The 13,445-nt window shown below is 40.9% G+C and overlaps 1 protein-coding gene across 8 annotated transcripts; it reads right to left on the bottom strand.

Annotated features, from left to right (window-relative positions):
- Positions 1 to 366: 366 nt before the first annotated feature.
- On the bottom strand, positions 367 to 13,432 carry LOC131312306 (uncharacterized). 8 transcript variants are annotated; one of them, XR_009195835.1, is made up of 6 exons: positions 11,830 to 13,419; positions 9,043 to 9,227; positions 8,786 to 8,956; positions 3,042 to 3,494; positions 1,649 to 2,187; positions 367 to 1,327 (listed from the first exon to the last, which is right to left on the bottom strand). XR_009195835.1 is itself a non-coding variant. In XM_058339969.1 (5 exons), exons 1-5 carry the CDS (start codon positions 13,316 to 13,318, stop codon positions 1,717 to 1,719), a joined length of 2,769 nt encoding a protein of 922 aa, XP_058195952.1. In that variant the 5' UTR covers positions 13,319 to 13,432; the 3' UTR covers positions 1,338 to 1,716. The 8 variants fall into 8 exon arrangements, 1 of the variants encoding a protein (XP_058195952.1); XR_009195834.1 differs by having other exon boundaries at positions 367 to 1,317; XR_009195832.1 differs by having other exon boundaries at positions 1,656 to 2,187.
- Between the last annotated feature and the right edge of the window lie 13 nt (positions 13,433 to 13,445).

The following is a 13,445-nucleotide window of genomic DNA, read 5'->3' as shown; positions in this document are numbered from 1 at the left end:
TTACTGCTTTCAAATCTCTCCTCATAAAAATTGAAGTGGTTGTGATTTGTTTGGCTCTGTGTATTAGTAAGAAATGAATGGGGAAAAAAGAGTTCGAAAATTCTAGTGGGAGCACGTGTCCCACTAAGCTTATATGGTCGAATCCTGATTGTTATATGCGATATCTTAATAGACACTTCAGAAGAACGGAAGAAAGTTCAAATATTTGACTAACGGGTATTACTAATATGAACAGGAAGAATACAAGGTGGGCGGTGGCGGGAGGTTGTTGGGCGGTGGATACAAGGTGGGCGGCTATAGAGTTTGGGGTCATCAACGGTGCGGCAGGCGGCGGGAGAATGGGATCTAAGGTTGTTGACGTCTCTCGGGGCATTTTTGGGATCGGCAACATACGGCGGGTTCTTCAGTGGGATGGCAATTTGGGCAGAGGTTTGTTCAGGTGTGGTGACAGATTAGGCATTTCGGGTTTGGAGGTGTTTTAGGATTTTGTTTGTCTTTGACCAGCGATTGGATCTCAGGTACCTATGGAAATTAAGGATTAACACTGAGTGGTTCTACTTCAACCCACACAAGTCACAAATCCTACCTAATTTCGAATTTCCGGTTCAAATAGAATTAGTTTTTGGCCTTTTGCACATTACCATCCTATGGAACATAAACTTTATGTCTTTTTAGTTGCAGGTAGTATGTCTTTCCCCTTTCGGAAGGTGGAATTTGGGCCCCTTTCTATGTTGCATTTCCCCCGTTTCTTGTCGACAATTATCACTCCCAGACTAGCAGTGTCCATTGTCCACCATCACAATCATTACACACCACCAAGTTCACATGGCAGTCGCTTTAAGCACAAAACTTCGTGCTTCATGATTTTGAGTACATAAGAGTAGCAACACCACGAATATTCACGTGAGTCATGACACGAGTCCACACATTCAGTCATGAACCCCACAAAAATACCTAGTGCAGAAGAGTATTAGTCGATATCTGCATGTAGTTTGGCGGAACACGCAAAAAAAAATTAGGTCCGCACGTATATACTCATCCGTGTCTCTTTTGGAGTTGGATGAATGGCCAACATCTCCACCATCTTGTTTCCTAGCAAACAATCTTCAAAAGTGGGATGGACCATGGATGATGCTCCATTGAGAAAATTTGAAATCTTTTCATTCTTCTGGTTAATCAAAAGCGCTGCGACCTGGACCTGTCCAATACCGATGAGGGCCACCATTTGATTGGGCAGTCATGAAGCCCTGATTCATCACCATCCAATGACATTGCAACACGTCACACGCTTTCAGCTCGGCTAAACAATCAGCACAACTGTAAACAGCTACATTCAATGAAAGAAAGAGAGCAAAATTCCGGCCAGTTGATTCATTTCAGTGGAAAAATCTCCAAATTCCAACTTAAACCTGGAAAAAAAAAAAAAAAGAGCCGAGAAACATTCACATCTACAACGAACTCTTTCCACTTATAAGGTAATGGAATGAGCCAAAAACTACAGGGTATTGCAGAAATATACAACGAAACCTTTCATCAATGCGTCTATAGTACAGTGACCAATCCAAAAAGAGAATGCCACAAGTGACAAAAAAGAAGAGTAGAAAACTACATCAAACCAATCTTTCTGACAACGGCATCGAGACTTTACCACTTACCGGACTATTAAGATTGGCAGTAAGTACATTTCCATGAATAAATCATCTGTGTGAAGTGTTTTCAAACCATTGCTCCTCGCCTTTGTCTTTTTATTCTCTCAAGTGCGCCAAGACGGGCCCCATCATCTGTATCTTTAGTAGCAGCGCTATCATCTCCATTGCCATCATTATTGTCGCCCTCTTCCCGCTTCCTAACTAAACCACCAAAAACGGCAGAGGGAACATCTTTTTGTGCAATCTCAACTCTCTCATCATCTTCCGAGTCACTCTCTTCCGGTAGCTCAATGTCCTCGTGATTTGCAGCAACTTTTAATCCTCCTTCAGTCTGAGACTCCACTCCCGCGCTCACAAAACCCACTACTTTCCTGTTACTATCTTTGGTAGCAGTTTTACCGGCATCAGGCAATAATTGCTTCTCTAGAGCAGCCATTTCGTCTTCTGGAACACCGGCTTTTTTTAGTGCGTCCATTGCTTCGTCGAGATTTGGCTGCTTATCCTTTTGCATCAGATACTCGGGAAGGATGAAATGTGTCTGGAAGGTGAACAAAAAATGAGTATAACTAAAGTAAGAGACCACATAGAAACACTAACTACAAAATTCTAGAATCACAAAATAAAGCAGGGGGAATATGCATATTAATCTTGGAAAAAAAGTTTTTGTGCAAGCTAAGATTGTAGTTATTAAGAAATAACATACAGAGTGATATAGAGCATCTCCAGTAGTGATCTACATTTTGTGCTATTTAGGACCCAAAAAATGCACTTTATACATTGCTACGGCCTGCTCCACTAATGTAGGATCTAAATTCTAAAGTGCTATTTAAAAGGGTGTAGTCTAAGATAGCACTGTGCTATCTAAGATGTCACAGAAAATAGAGCTGTGCCATTTTAGCACAACCTATACTATAATGTGCTTGAGCAAGAGTTCTGGTTGGATTGTGCTATTTTAGGACTGCTACATTCAAAGGCTACACCACTGGAAATGCTCTAAGGAACTATAACCAGAACAAAACTCATGTTGCAAAATCCTTTAGAGAACTGATCATGATTCCATTAACATAATCCCAAACTTGTTTATTTGATCTCTTGTAGACAATCCAGTGTTTTGATGAAACTAAAATTTAATCCAGAAATCAGGCTGATATAGTTTTTGACACTAGAAGCAAATCTCAGAAACACAATACTTATGTACATGGGTGTATAGGTCCTTTTTTACGTTGGCCTTTACTTTTTTATTTCTCACTTTCTTTTGTACATGGGTGGCATCCCCTTGATGCCTTTTCAACAAAATTTTATTTAATATCAAAGAAAAAAGAAGACAAGTCCCTCACCACAAATAAAGGATACAGGGAAAAGACCAATAGAATGTAAGAACATGAAACCTACCTGGCTATAACTTGCAGAAACACTCCTTTTAATTCTTAGCATTTCTCGGAAGGTGTCTTCATTACCATGGTTCACCTCAAAATCGTTCCATTTGTTCCATATATCAGGATCTGATCGCGGATCCGCAAACTGAGATGCATATATGAAAACCCCACGAGCACGATCTATTTCTCCAAGGCTCTTCTCCAGCTCAGCATATTTCATACACATGGTCTTGACATCTTTGTCCGGAAGACCAGATTCTATGGCTTGCTCGTATATTTCCCTTGTTCTTGGAACACCGAATATCTCAGCGGCACGAGCTATGTAGATCTCGTACATGCTCAATTTCTCATGGGGCGGAACCGCCTTTGTAGATTGGTCATAAACCTTCATTGCTCGCTTTGCAAGACCATAATCCTCCTCTAATTTAGCATATTGAAGGTACAATGGTTTCACAGATTCAGCTGGGGTCTGACGCACAATAAGGTCAAGGAAATTACGAAGTTAGCATTATTAAAAATTCCTGATACTCGAAGGTAAATAAGAAATAGCTATGCTTAATGAACTCTTCCAAATGTATTAGGTGGCCGTGTCCAACACTAGACACCAAGACAAAGGTATGGAATCTGTGTCCAACATGTCTAGTAGGACATTTACCAAAAAAAACATATTTTATGATTGGAATTTACCGTGAACAACTCATACAGCTCAATGTTCTAAAACTCGGTACTCGGTACTCACTCGGCCGGCCACCTTGTACCTTCCTTGGAGGCCGAGTACTCGGCGATTACTCGGCGAGTAGAAACTACTTGGATTTTTTTTATATGTTCCCCAAATGATATTCATAATGCATAATGAGAAGTTTTCATAGTTCAAACCAAGTACAAAATTACTAGTCCATTACAAAGTTTAACGTTCAAACCAAATGAAACCAAGTATGAAATTAATAGTCAATTACTTGATTGGTGGTGTTGTCGGAACAGCAGTCTCGTTGGAAAAGAAGCAGCAGCTCGAAGAAGAAGAGGAACAGCAGCAGTCGCTTCGAACAGCAGCAGTAGCTTGATTGGTGTGTTTACTCTATTAGGGTAAGTATAAAACTATACTGAAATTACACTAATGACCCTTCAAATTTAACATATTATGTATTTTACCCCATTTTTTCTGTTTTTTTTAATTTTCTCCCCACTTCCGAGTAATCTCGTTTTACCGAGTAATCGGTACTCGCCGAGTAATGCAGAGTAATCGGCTAGCCGAGTAATTCCCACCGAGTAGCCCTAACTCTCCTCGGCTAGGCACCGAGTACCGAGTACTCGCCGAGTATTTCCGAGTTTTAGAACACTAACAGCTCCTATATTATGCACAAAGTACTGTAAGGCACCCTGAAAACACCATCATCCTAGAAAAATAAGAAAATAAAAGCAACATACAACGGAACATGAATATATTAGCGTGTCCCATGTCCATGAGATGAACTTTAGAAATTCAACACTTAGCCATGTAGTCGCCCATTACTCGTACCCTGGTACATGTAACCAAGAGAAAGAGAGATAACCCGAGCATCACCATTGAAACAAAACACAATTCTGGATAATAAAGTAACTCAACAAAAAAAATCACCTTCTCCTATAAGAATACATTAACGTTCGCAAATCAACAGGAGTCCAGGACATTAAACAGTGGGAGCAGTAGGCAACTTAAGTGATCGCAAATCAATAGGAGTCCGGGACATTAAACAGTGAGATCATACTGATCCTGGATCGTTTAGTGGCTCGACCTACCTAGTGATTTCACTGACTTATACTTCATCAGATTTTTACTTGACCCTGTAACTATGTCTTAACAGTACACTTCATATTCTATGACTAGTGAATGCCCGTGCCTAAAGGCACATGCTCCCGCAATTGGTTGCAACCTAAACCAACAACCCGACGTTACTATTAGCCACCTCAACTAATGAAGGATCTAATATGGTGCATCTTTTATTTTATTTTTCCCTCAAAATCAAGCATGCGTCCACAGAATGTCTGCGCCATATAGCAATTCCCACAAATTATTTGATATAATTTTTTTATTCATATAAACTCTTAAACCACTATCTTTGTCCATTTTGACACGGCATGTGCCTTTGATTTGTGATATTGCATAAACCTACCTTAAAAAAAAAGCAGACGGCGTAATTCCTAATCAAACCTAGAGTTCCCACACAAATACAAAATTAAAAGAAGACCTCTTTTAACTTTTGAGAAATTATTGTGCATGCTGATTCTTCATTGGCCCCTCATCCATCAGTTCAAGATTTTGTGCGATGGACTCTTTCTAAATCTGGGGTGTATTCAGCTAGATCAGCTTGGCAAGCTATGAGGGAGACCTTTCCAGTAGTTCCTTGGGCAAAATGTGTGTGGTTCACTTGCAATGTCCCACAGTGGGCTTTTATTGAATGGTTGGTTTTCCTTAGCAGATTATCTACCAAGGATAGATTGTCTAAATGGGGGGTGGTAGTTGATACAAGATGTCTGTTGTGTCAGCTGTCAGATGAGTCTCACGAGCATTTGTTCTCTGAGTGTCAATACTCTCGGGAGGTGTGGAAGATGCTCTTGTTGAAGAATAACGTGGTTCGTCCTTGTGGTGGTCTGTCTAGTGAGCTAGATTGGGCTTGTTCCCACAGATCTAGACTCTTGTTCCCACGGAGTTTAAAAACTTTCAATGGCTGCTGCTATTTACGGGATATGGAGAGAAAGAAATAAAAGACAGTTTCAAGGCCTGCATATGGGTGCCTCTGTGTTGGGTGCTATGATTATCGAAGAAGTCAGAGCTGATGCTAATAGACTTTTAGTTAAAACCTGGAATCTTAGTTCCAGGATTCTTAGTTCTTTGTAAGTATAAAGTTGTTTGTTTTTGTTGTGCTCCACTCCCTAGTTAAGTGGGGGAAGGTAAGTTAGATGTAATTGGTGAGGATCTCCTCTTGTCTTTGGTTTGGTTGCTTAATAAAGGGTTAATTTACCACACACACAAAAAAAACCTTTTGAGAAAATTGTTTCAACAACAAAACCAAAGAGACAAAAGAAATGTACTTTTCACAGTTTATGCTTCAAGAACGATGAGAAAAAAATGCATGTTTAATTGTTGTTTGCACCAAAATTTTCCTTCAGCCATTAGAAGAGATTTTCATCCATGATTGCAAACCCAAGCAAGTTCCATAGGCTTTCTAACCAATTCCAAATGTTGACAGCAAACTCTGAAAAATAATCCCCACACTGCCAAGCCTAAGTTTCTCATCTCAACAGTAATCCCTACGCCTATGGTTTCTCATCTCAACACTAATCCATGGTTTCTCCGACATCTGAAGTTATGGGAGGGCGCAACAACTGACAATCAAACAACACCTTATGATAGGGGAAGAAGATAATATAATGATAGGGGAAGGAGAGAATATGCCTTAGGGAAATAATTTTTGAATTTCCACTTTTTTATAAATGCACTCTAAAATTCGTCTTTTAATTCTTAATATTATACATAATACAGTTTTCAAAGCGCACCAAAAGATAAATTTTGGAGCGCATCTACAAAAAATAGAGTGCAAAAATTATTTTCCTATGCCTCCCCTTCAACAATCAACCAAACACCTTCCGATCAAATAAAGATAATCAACAACAATTCTTGAATTTGGATTTCGAATAAGATCATTCATCCTTAACAATCCTGCATACATCCTTAACAATCCCGCCTAGGTAGGCATGGTATGGCTGACTTTTTATCTAACATTGGCAATCTTTCCTTCCGTTTGGCCTGACAACCAGTACCTCAAAACCACAACCAGTGACTCAATTCTCAACCCAACTCCATTGTGGATATTTTGTCAGCACATGTAGGTTGGTTCCGCATAGTAAATTAATTGCAATTTACTTTTTCTTATGATAAGTTTTCCGGGTGATAAATAATAGCTCATGTAATTTACAGCCACGACATGGATGCATAACATAGCATTTGTGATAATACATAGTACACCGTCGGAAAAGTTTCTCACAAAATAAGTTTTCTGAAAGGGAAAAACTTTAACTAATGAGGAGCTCAATATTGGTTGCAATGTTCTAAAAGTAGCTGGGCGCTAGTCGGGCGGTCGGCCACCTTCGAGCGACGAGTAATCGGTGCATATTAATTAGTAATCGGCGATTAATATCTAATCGGATAGGCCCTGCCAGCGATTAATCGCCAATTAATTCCTTGTATTTAGAACACTGATTGGTTGAAGGTTGGAAACTCCACAGCCAAATTCATCAACACATCACACAAAACCACAACTATTCCGATCCCACCAGGATCGGAGGTTGCCGCAAATGGATGGGTAATTGGATTGCAACCCATTTGTTTCATATACACCAATTCAAAGTATTTCCCCGAAATAGACTGACTAGATTGGAGTATTCCACTTAACCGTTAATCATATTTTAAAAGGTAAAATAACACTAAAACGCTTACACAGTGAAGCTAATTATTGCTTCCCCGCCCGATTTTGGGTGGGAGATGTCAAGTGGGAAAAACATAAAAACCAACCTCTCGGAAGATCTACCCTTACCAACTCCATGAGGTGGACTTCTAAAACCTCTGATCTGATATGAAAAAACTTTGGATATCTCAATGGACCAACAATATTTTTGTGAGAAAGAAAGGGCAAGGAGAAAAAACATCACAGGTAGAAGAAAATGATGATAACTTTTCACATACTCCGTATCAAAGACAATAAATGCTTCTGTGTAAGGTAATTGACCCTGAAAGGCACATCCAAATGTAACCTAGCCTAAAAGGCACGCCCCCTATACTTCAGTATTTAGTACAATTTTAGGTATCCTCGAGAAGGTGAGGGTATAAAACAAAACATTACTTTCTGTTTTGAACAAAAAGTATGCACACTAAAGGGAATATATTATGAACGCAATCAGTAAATCATAAGTCGGTACGGTTTGTAAAAGATAATCAAGAAACTCATCTTTGCCCTACAAAAACAAACTATTCATCGGTTTAATGCAGAAAAAAGCCCATCTCCTGCAACCACATGGGGTGGTTATTAAATGCAAGGAAGTTGAAAACCACCTCCCATAACCTAAATAATGTTTCTTTGCTTTTGACCGTCTTATTACACTAGTGGGAAAGTCCTTTTTTTTTTGCTTGACAACCTAGACTACAATTTGGCTAAGAACATATACTGACGTCAGCCACTCGCCCACAAATCAGAAAGATAACTTAAATCATGACAGAAAATAATTCAGGAAGCCAAGCAGAGGAAGAGCCACAGTGGCAACAGGAACACATAGGAGAAGGGTCCGCTAGCATTAACTACACATTCAACGTGCAAGGCTACTAGTCAGGGACTCAGGTGTATGTCAAATGAACCTTAAATGATGATTGAATTTCATACTAAGCTTTTGGATCATGTAACTTTCGCAAAATGCCTACGGAAAGTGCACCATTAATTGATGATTGCTTGCAAGGTAAGTAGTAAATACATATGCTAATATCAGACTGTGTTTTAACCCTCATAAGCATTGAATCAGACTGCTGACAGAAGTTTTCCAGCAAACTTTTAACTGCAGCGGATTTCTCATGTACAGTTCAGCCTCCACCGACAATGTCCAAATACAGAGCATAACTTATCACCTATCACTATCAGATTACTTTTCGGAAATCAATAAAAACACAAGTAGTGGATGGAGCACAAAGGCAGTTGCGATTATTATACAAGGATAAAGAGGCTAAAAAAAACATACCACTTCAACAGCATGCTCAAACAGCTCTCGCGCACGTTCCAATTTTGATTTCCCATATCTTTTAACAAACTTGGAAAGATAAGTGACCCATATGTCCTTAACATGTGGATATTTAAAAATCTTGACGCCTCTTTCATAAACCTTGAAGGCATCCTCAAAATATTTGTGTTCCTGGAACATCCAATCAAAAAATTATTAGCTCTCCACCCACGCAAACAAGAACAATATTAGAAAGACAATAGAAAGCATATTCTTACCTCCAAAAGCATAGCATAGTTAATTATGATTTGTGGTGTGGCTATTCTTAGATCCAATATCCTTTCGTAAACCGCACGAGTTGACTCTAAAGTTCCAAGGCTTTCCTCTAAATCAACATAGAATGCCCAAAGCCTCAAGGATTTATGCAACTTAATCTGCACTGGTTCGTTGCCATCAGCAGCCACTGCATAATAATAACATATACTAAAAGTCAGAAGAAGAGTCATAATTCAACAAATAACTCATCATTGAAAGTCCAACTACTGCTTAAATGTAGCTTCTCATAAAGTAGAAAAAGCATAATTGAACAATGTTAACTTAATTTTTGAGTTTCCAACAAGGTAACTTGACCAGTAATAAATGCATTCTACACAATTACCAAAGAGAAATTTAAGTCACAGACATTAAGGGAGTATATGGACGGGGCACGAAGAATTTCAGAGAACCAATTCACATTGAAATTCTTCGTGGCAGTTGAAGCCCATACCATTGAATTTCAAACACTGTCCTCACAAATTGTAAATGAATTTGCTTCTAAATAGAAACTGGTTGGTAGGTGGGGACAGCGAGAAGGGTGAAATTTTGGGAGCATGTTTGCTGTAGTGGTGAGAGGATGCGGGATGTTCATCCTTCTATATTTCCGTCGGCGGCGGATCGGAGAGCGGCAGTGGCGGATTACCTTAAGATGGATGGGGAGACAGTGATCCGGGATACTTCTCTTAGTAAGGAGGTGCATGATTAGGGGTCGGACAAGTTTTTTGAACTTTCAAGTATATTAGATGATTACTTATCAAAAAAAAATTATATTTGCGGGACTGACATGGGGAGGATTAGTTTTATCCTTTGTCGAGCTGACCAGCATTCTTTTCAATTGCTGAATGGAATGCTAGATGACTTTTATCTATACTCCAAACTTATGCCTAATCTAGATAAAAGTATTATTTGTTAGTAAGGGTCTGAGAAGTGGATAAAGCTTGTTCGCATAATATCTTGCCTGTTTCAGATGGGGGGTGTTTCCAATGAGGTAATTGGGGGTGCCTTTGATCACTACTAGATTGCATTCAGTTGACTATAAGTTGCTTGTTGATACAATCCTGAACAGAGTTCACTCATGGACCAATAGATTAATTTCTTATGGGGGCAGATCTCAGCTCACTAGCTATGTTCTTTTTACTACCCAGGTTTATTGGAGTTAGATGTTCATACTTCCCCAAAAGGTCTTGAAGAGTATTGAGGCTGTGTTGAGGTCTTCCTTTTGGTCAGGGCCTGAGCTTAAAACAAATTGTGCCAAGATTGGATGGAGCTCTGTATGTGCCCCAAAGGTAAAAGGTGGTTGTGGTCTTATGGTCCTTAAGGATTGGAAGAAGGTTGCAATGTCTAGGCTTTTATGGGCCATTGAAAAGAAGGCAATCACCCTATGGACAAAATGGGTCCATGTTTATATCATCGAGGACCAGTGTATGTGGTCTATGACTATCCCAGCTCTTGCATCTAGGACAATCAGAAAGATTTTTGGTCTGAGGAATTTGGTTCAACCATGTATAAAGTTCAACATTGGTAATGGTCAAGGCACCTTTCGTGGCTTGATAATTGGCATCACCCGGGTCCTCTAAAAACATATGGATAGTAATCTCCTCAGGACTTTACATTCCAAAGTGGCTTCTGTGATTAGGAATGGCTCCTGGATCTGGGCTAGAAGAAGCAACTCTGTTGTTAGAGAGATTTTGGAAAGCTCACCTAATACTTTAATTCCTAAGACAGCCCAATAGGACTCTATCATCTGGTCTTTAACTGCAAATAGGGCATACTCTATAAAGTCTGCTTGGCAAGCAATTATGCAGCATTTTCCAAAAGTCTTGTGGTGTAAGATCATTTAAGCAATATGTGCCAAGATGGACCATAATCCAACGGATAGCTGTGTGGGGTAGGCTTTTGACAAAAGATAGACTGCAATCCCAGGGGTGTTATCTCTGATAATAGTTGTGTCCTTTGTGGTGGGGGTCCTGAAAGCCATGATCATCTATTTTTTTACTGCACCTACACTTCTCATGTGTGGGTGCAGGTGATGCAAAGAAACAATGTGCATAGAGTTCCTGGGAGCCTGTTGCAGGAGTTGGCTTGGATTGACAAGTATAGAAGAAGGGTGAGCATGTCGCATGCTCTTTATAAACTGTCCCTTGAAGCTACTGTGTACCATATAAGGAAGGAAAGGAATTTTCATATTTTTCAGAATAAGAGTGATGGGATGGACGCCGTGGTGAAGCGAACCGCTGATATCTGGTTCTGCATTAGTTCTTGGAGGAACAAAAGGACTTCCATTAATCAGAACTTATGTTTGGTTTTGTATATTTCTTGTAAAATATTTGCTATATCGCAAGTGGAATGGTAGCTCAATGGTAGGCACCATGTAGTCTCCCATGCATTAGGTTGAAAATCACTAACTAGTAACTACAACTAACTAATACTGAATTTTGCCAAACAAAAAAACAATTTGTTACATCATAAGTCCGTTGGTTGCAGGGTTAGTTTGGTACTGCTGTTTCTGTTTCAGTTTTTGGTTATGTTTGAGGTCTCTTTTATTGAGGTAGTGTAGTTTGGTTGTTTTTAGGGAATGCCCTAGTGGTCAAGTACTCTGTTCGGTTCAATGAAATTTAACTTACCAAAAAAAAAACACATTTTAGGGTACAATCGTTGCAAAAGTAAAAAACTTCCAATCCGCGATTATTAGTGGAATGATTAACTAATAATAAGCAATCATCAGTAGACAAAAGGAACATGATGATTACCTCTCCGTTTCACCTCCACTGAAGGCTCAGCTGTTGCACGCCTCATCAACTCCAAAGCCCCTTTAAAGTTCTTATGCCGAAGTTCCATTTCAGCCCATTCACACCAAACACTGGCCAAATTATCAACGGTTTTGTAGTTGACCTGAACCGCCTTATCAAAAATCACTCTTGCATTGACAACATCCTTGTGATCCTCATACAACTTGGCAAAAGCAACCCACAGTGTATGAGGTTTCCCCACAGCTTTCATAGGATCAACTGTCCTCACTGCCTCTGTGTAAGTCAGAATCTGCTTTGTAGGGTTACCCTCGAAAAGCTTCACTCGCCGATGCCATTGCTCTACGTTATGCGGGTTTTGGCGAAGAAGCACGCTATTAGCCAGTTCTGGCCTCCTATCCAATAGATACTCGACCCGGGCCATTCTCAATTCAACTTCTTTATCATCAGACAACCAAAATCTCTTCAGCTTCCTCTCAATCTTCGCCACATGCAAACGGTCATCTTCATCATCGTCGTCGTCCTCATCCTCTTCACCGTTTCCCTCACCCTCGTCTAGCTCATCCTCGCTTACTCCTTCCATCTTCACAAGAAGCACGGTCTCTTCAAACTGCGCGTAGGCATCGAAAATCACACTAAAATCCCTAACCGTGACAACCGTAGTCATCCCCTCCTCAAACACATCCCTAGCTTTCTCTGTCAACTCCCTCCTGATATAATAATCCGCAAGCGCGGTCCAAAGCCTCCCAACCTCATCCGTAAACTTCCTAATCCCTCCTCGAATAATCGCATCCACGTTCATCCCAGAAACCACATCCGCGTGCTGCACAAGCAAGTCACACAACTCCAGCCACAGCTTATGCTTAGTCTTACCCTTAATCGAATAAAACCTATCGTCGTTCAAAACCCCGGCTAACCTCTCCGCGGCCTCTTGCCACAGGCCCGAATTCACCAAAAACTCGATAAAATCCTCTATATGCGAGGGGTCGTACTTCAAGTACCGTCTATAAACCCTAAGCGAGGTCTCTATCGGGACGCCCCTCTGGCTAACGAAAACCAGGTAGGGGTCCCAAACCCTATCGTGCTGGGTCACTGGCAAAGAGCACAGAGCGCGGTCGAAGGTGCGGCGGGTCTTGGTGACGAGCTTCTGCTCGGTTAGGGTTAGCAAGTACATGATCCAGATGCGGGGCATCTTGTGCATGGTGACGAGCGCGCGCTCGAAGGTGTTGTTGAGCTTCTGGTACTCGCGGTGGGTGATGGGGAGGGGGCGGACGAGCTCGAGCCGCTCGCGGAGGAAGGCGTACCAGAGCTTGTAGCTGCCGGGGAGGGCCTTGAGGGCGCGCTCGTAGATGGTGAAGCGCTTCGTGTGGGGGGAGTCGGTGCGGGCGACGAGGTAGCGCCACCATAGCTTGAGGCTGAAGGGGTTGCGGAGGAGCTCTTCTTCGTAGGGAAGGTCGTCTTGGCTTGGGTACAACTCTTGCGGAATCGACATTGGATTTTGGGCGGAATTTGGGTGGTGACAAAACCCTAGATTCAGAGAGAGAGAGAGAGAGGAAATGATTTCCTAAACCTCACCTGTGGCCTGTGGGAGTAGTTTTCCTGGAGGAGAGAGAGAGAGA

The sequence above is a fragment of the Rhododendron vialii genome, chromosome 13a (genome assembly GCF_030253575.1).
Source record: "Rhododendron vialii isolate Sample 1 chromosome 13a, ASM3025357v1".
Lineage (NCBI taxonomy): Eukaryota > Viridiplantae > Streptophyta > Magnoliopsida > Ericales > Ericaceae > Rhododendron > Rhododendron vialii.
This window is presented reverse-complemented; position numbering and strand designations above follow the sequence as displayed.

Coding starts and splice junctions, on each gene's coding strand:
- LOC131312306 (XM_058339969.1), bottom strand. CDS start 13,318: ATGTCGATTCCGCAAGAGTTGTACCCAAGCCAAGACGACCTTCCCTAC. Junction 9,228..11,829: donor AGTGGAGGTGAAACGGAGAG/GTAATCATCATG, acceptor ATTATTATGCAG/TGGCTGCTGATGGCAACGAA. Junction 2,188..3,041: donor TTTCTGCAAGTTATAGCCAG/GTAGGTTTCATG, acceptor TTCACCTTCCAG/ACACATTTCATCCTTCCCGA.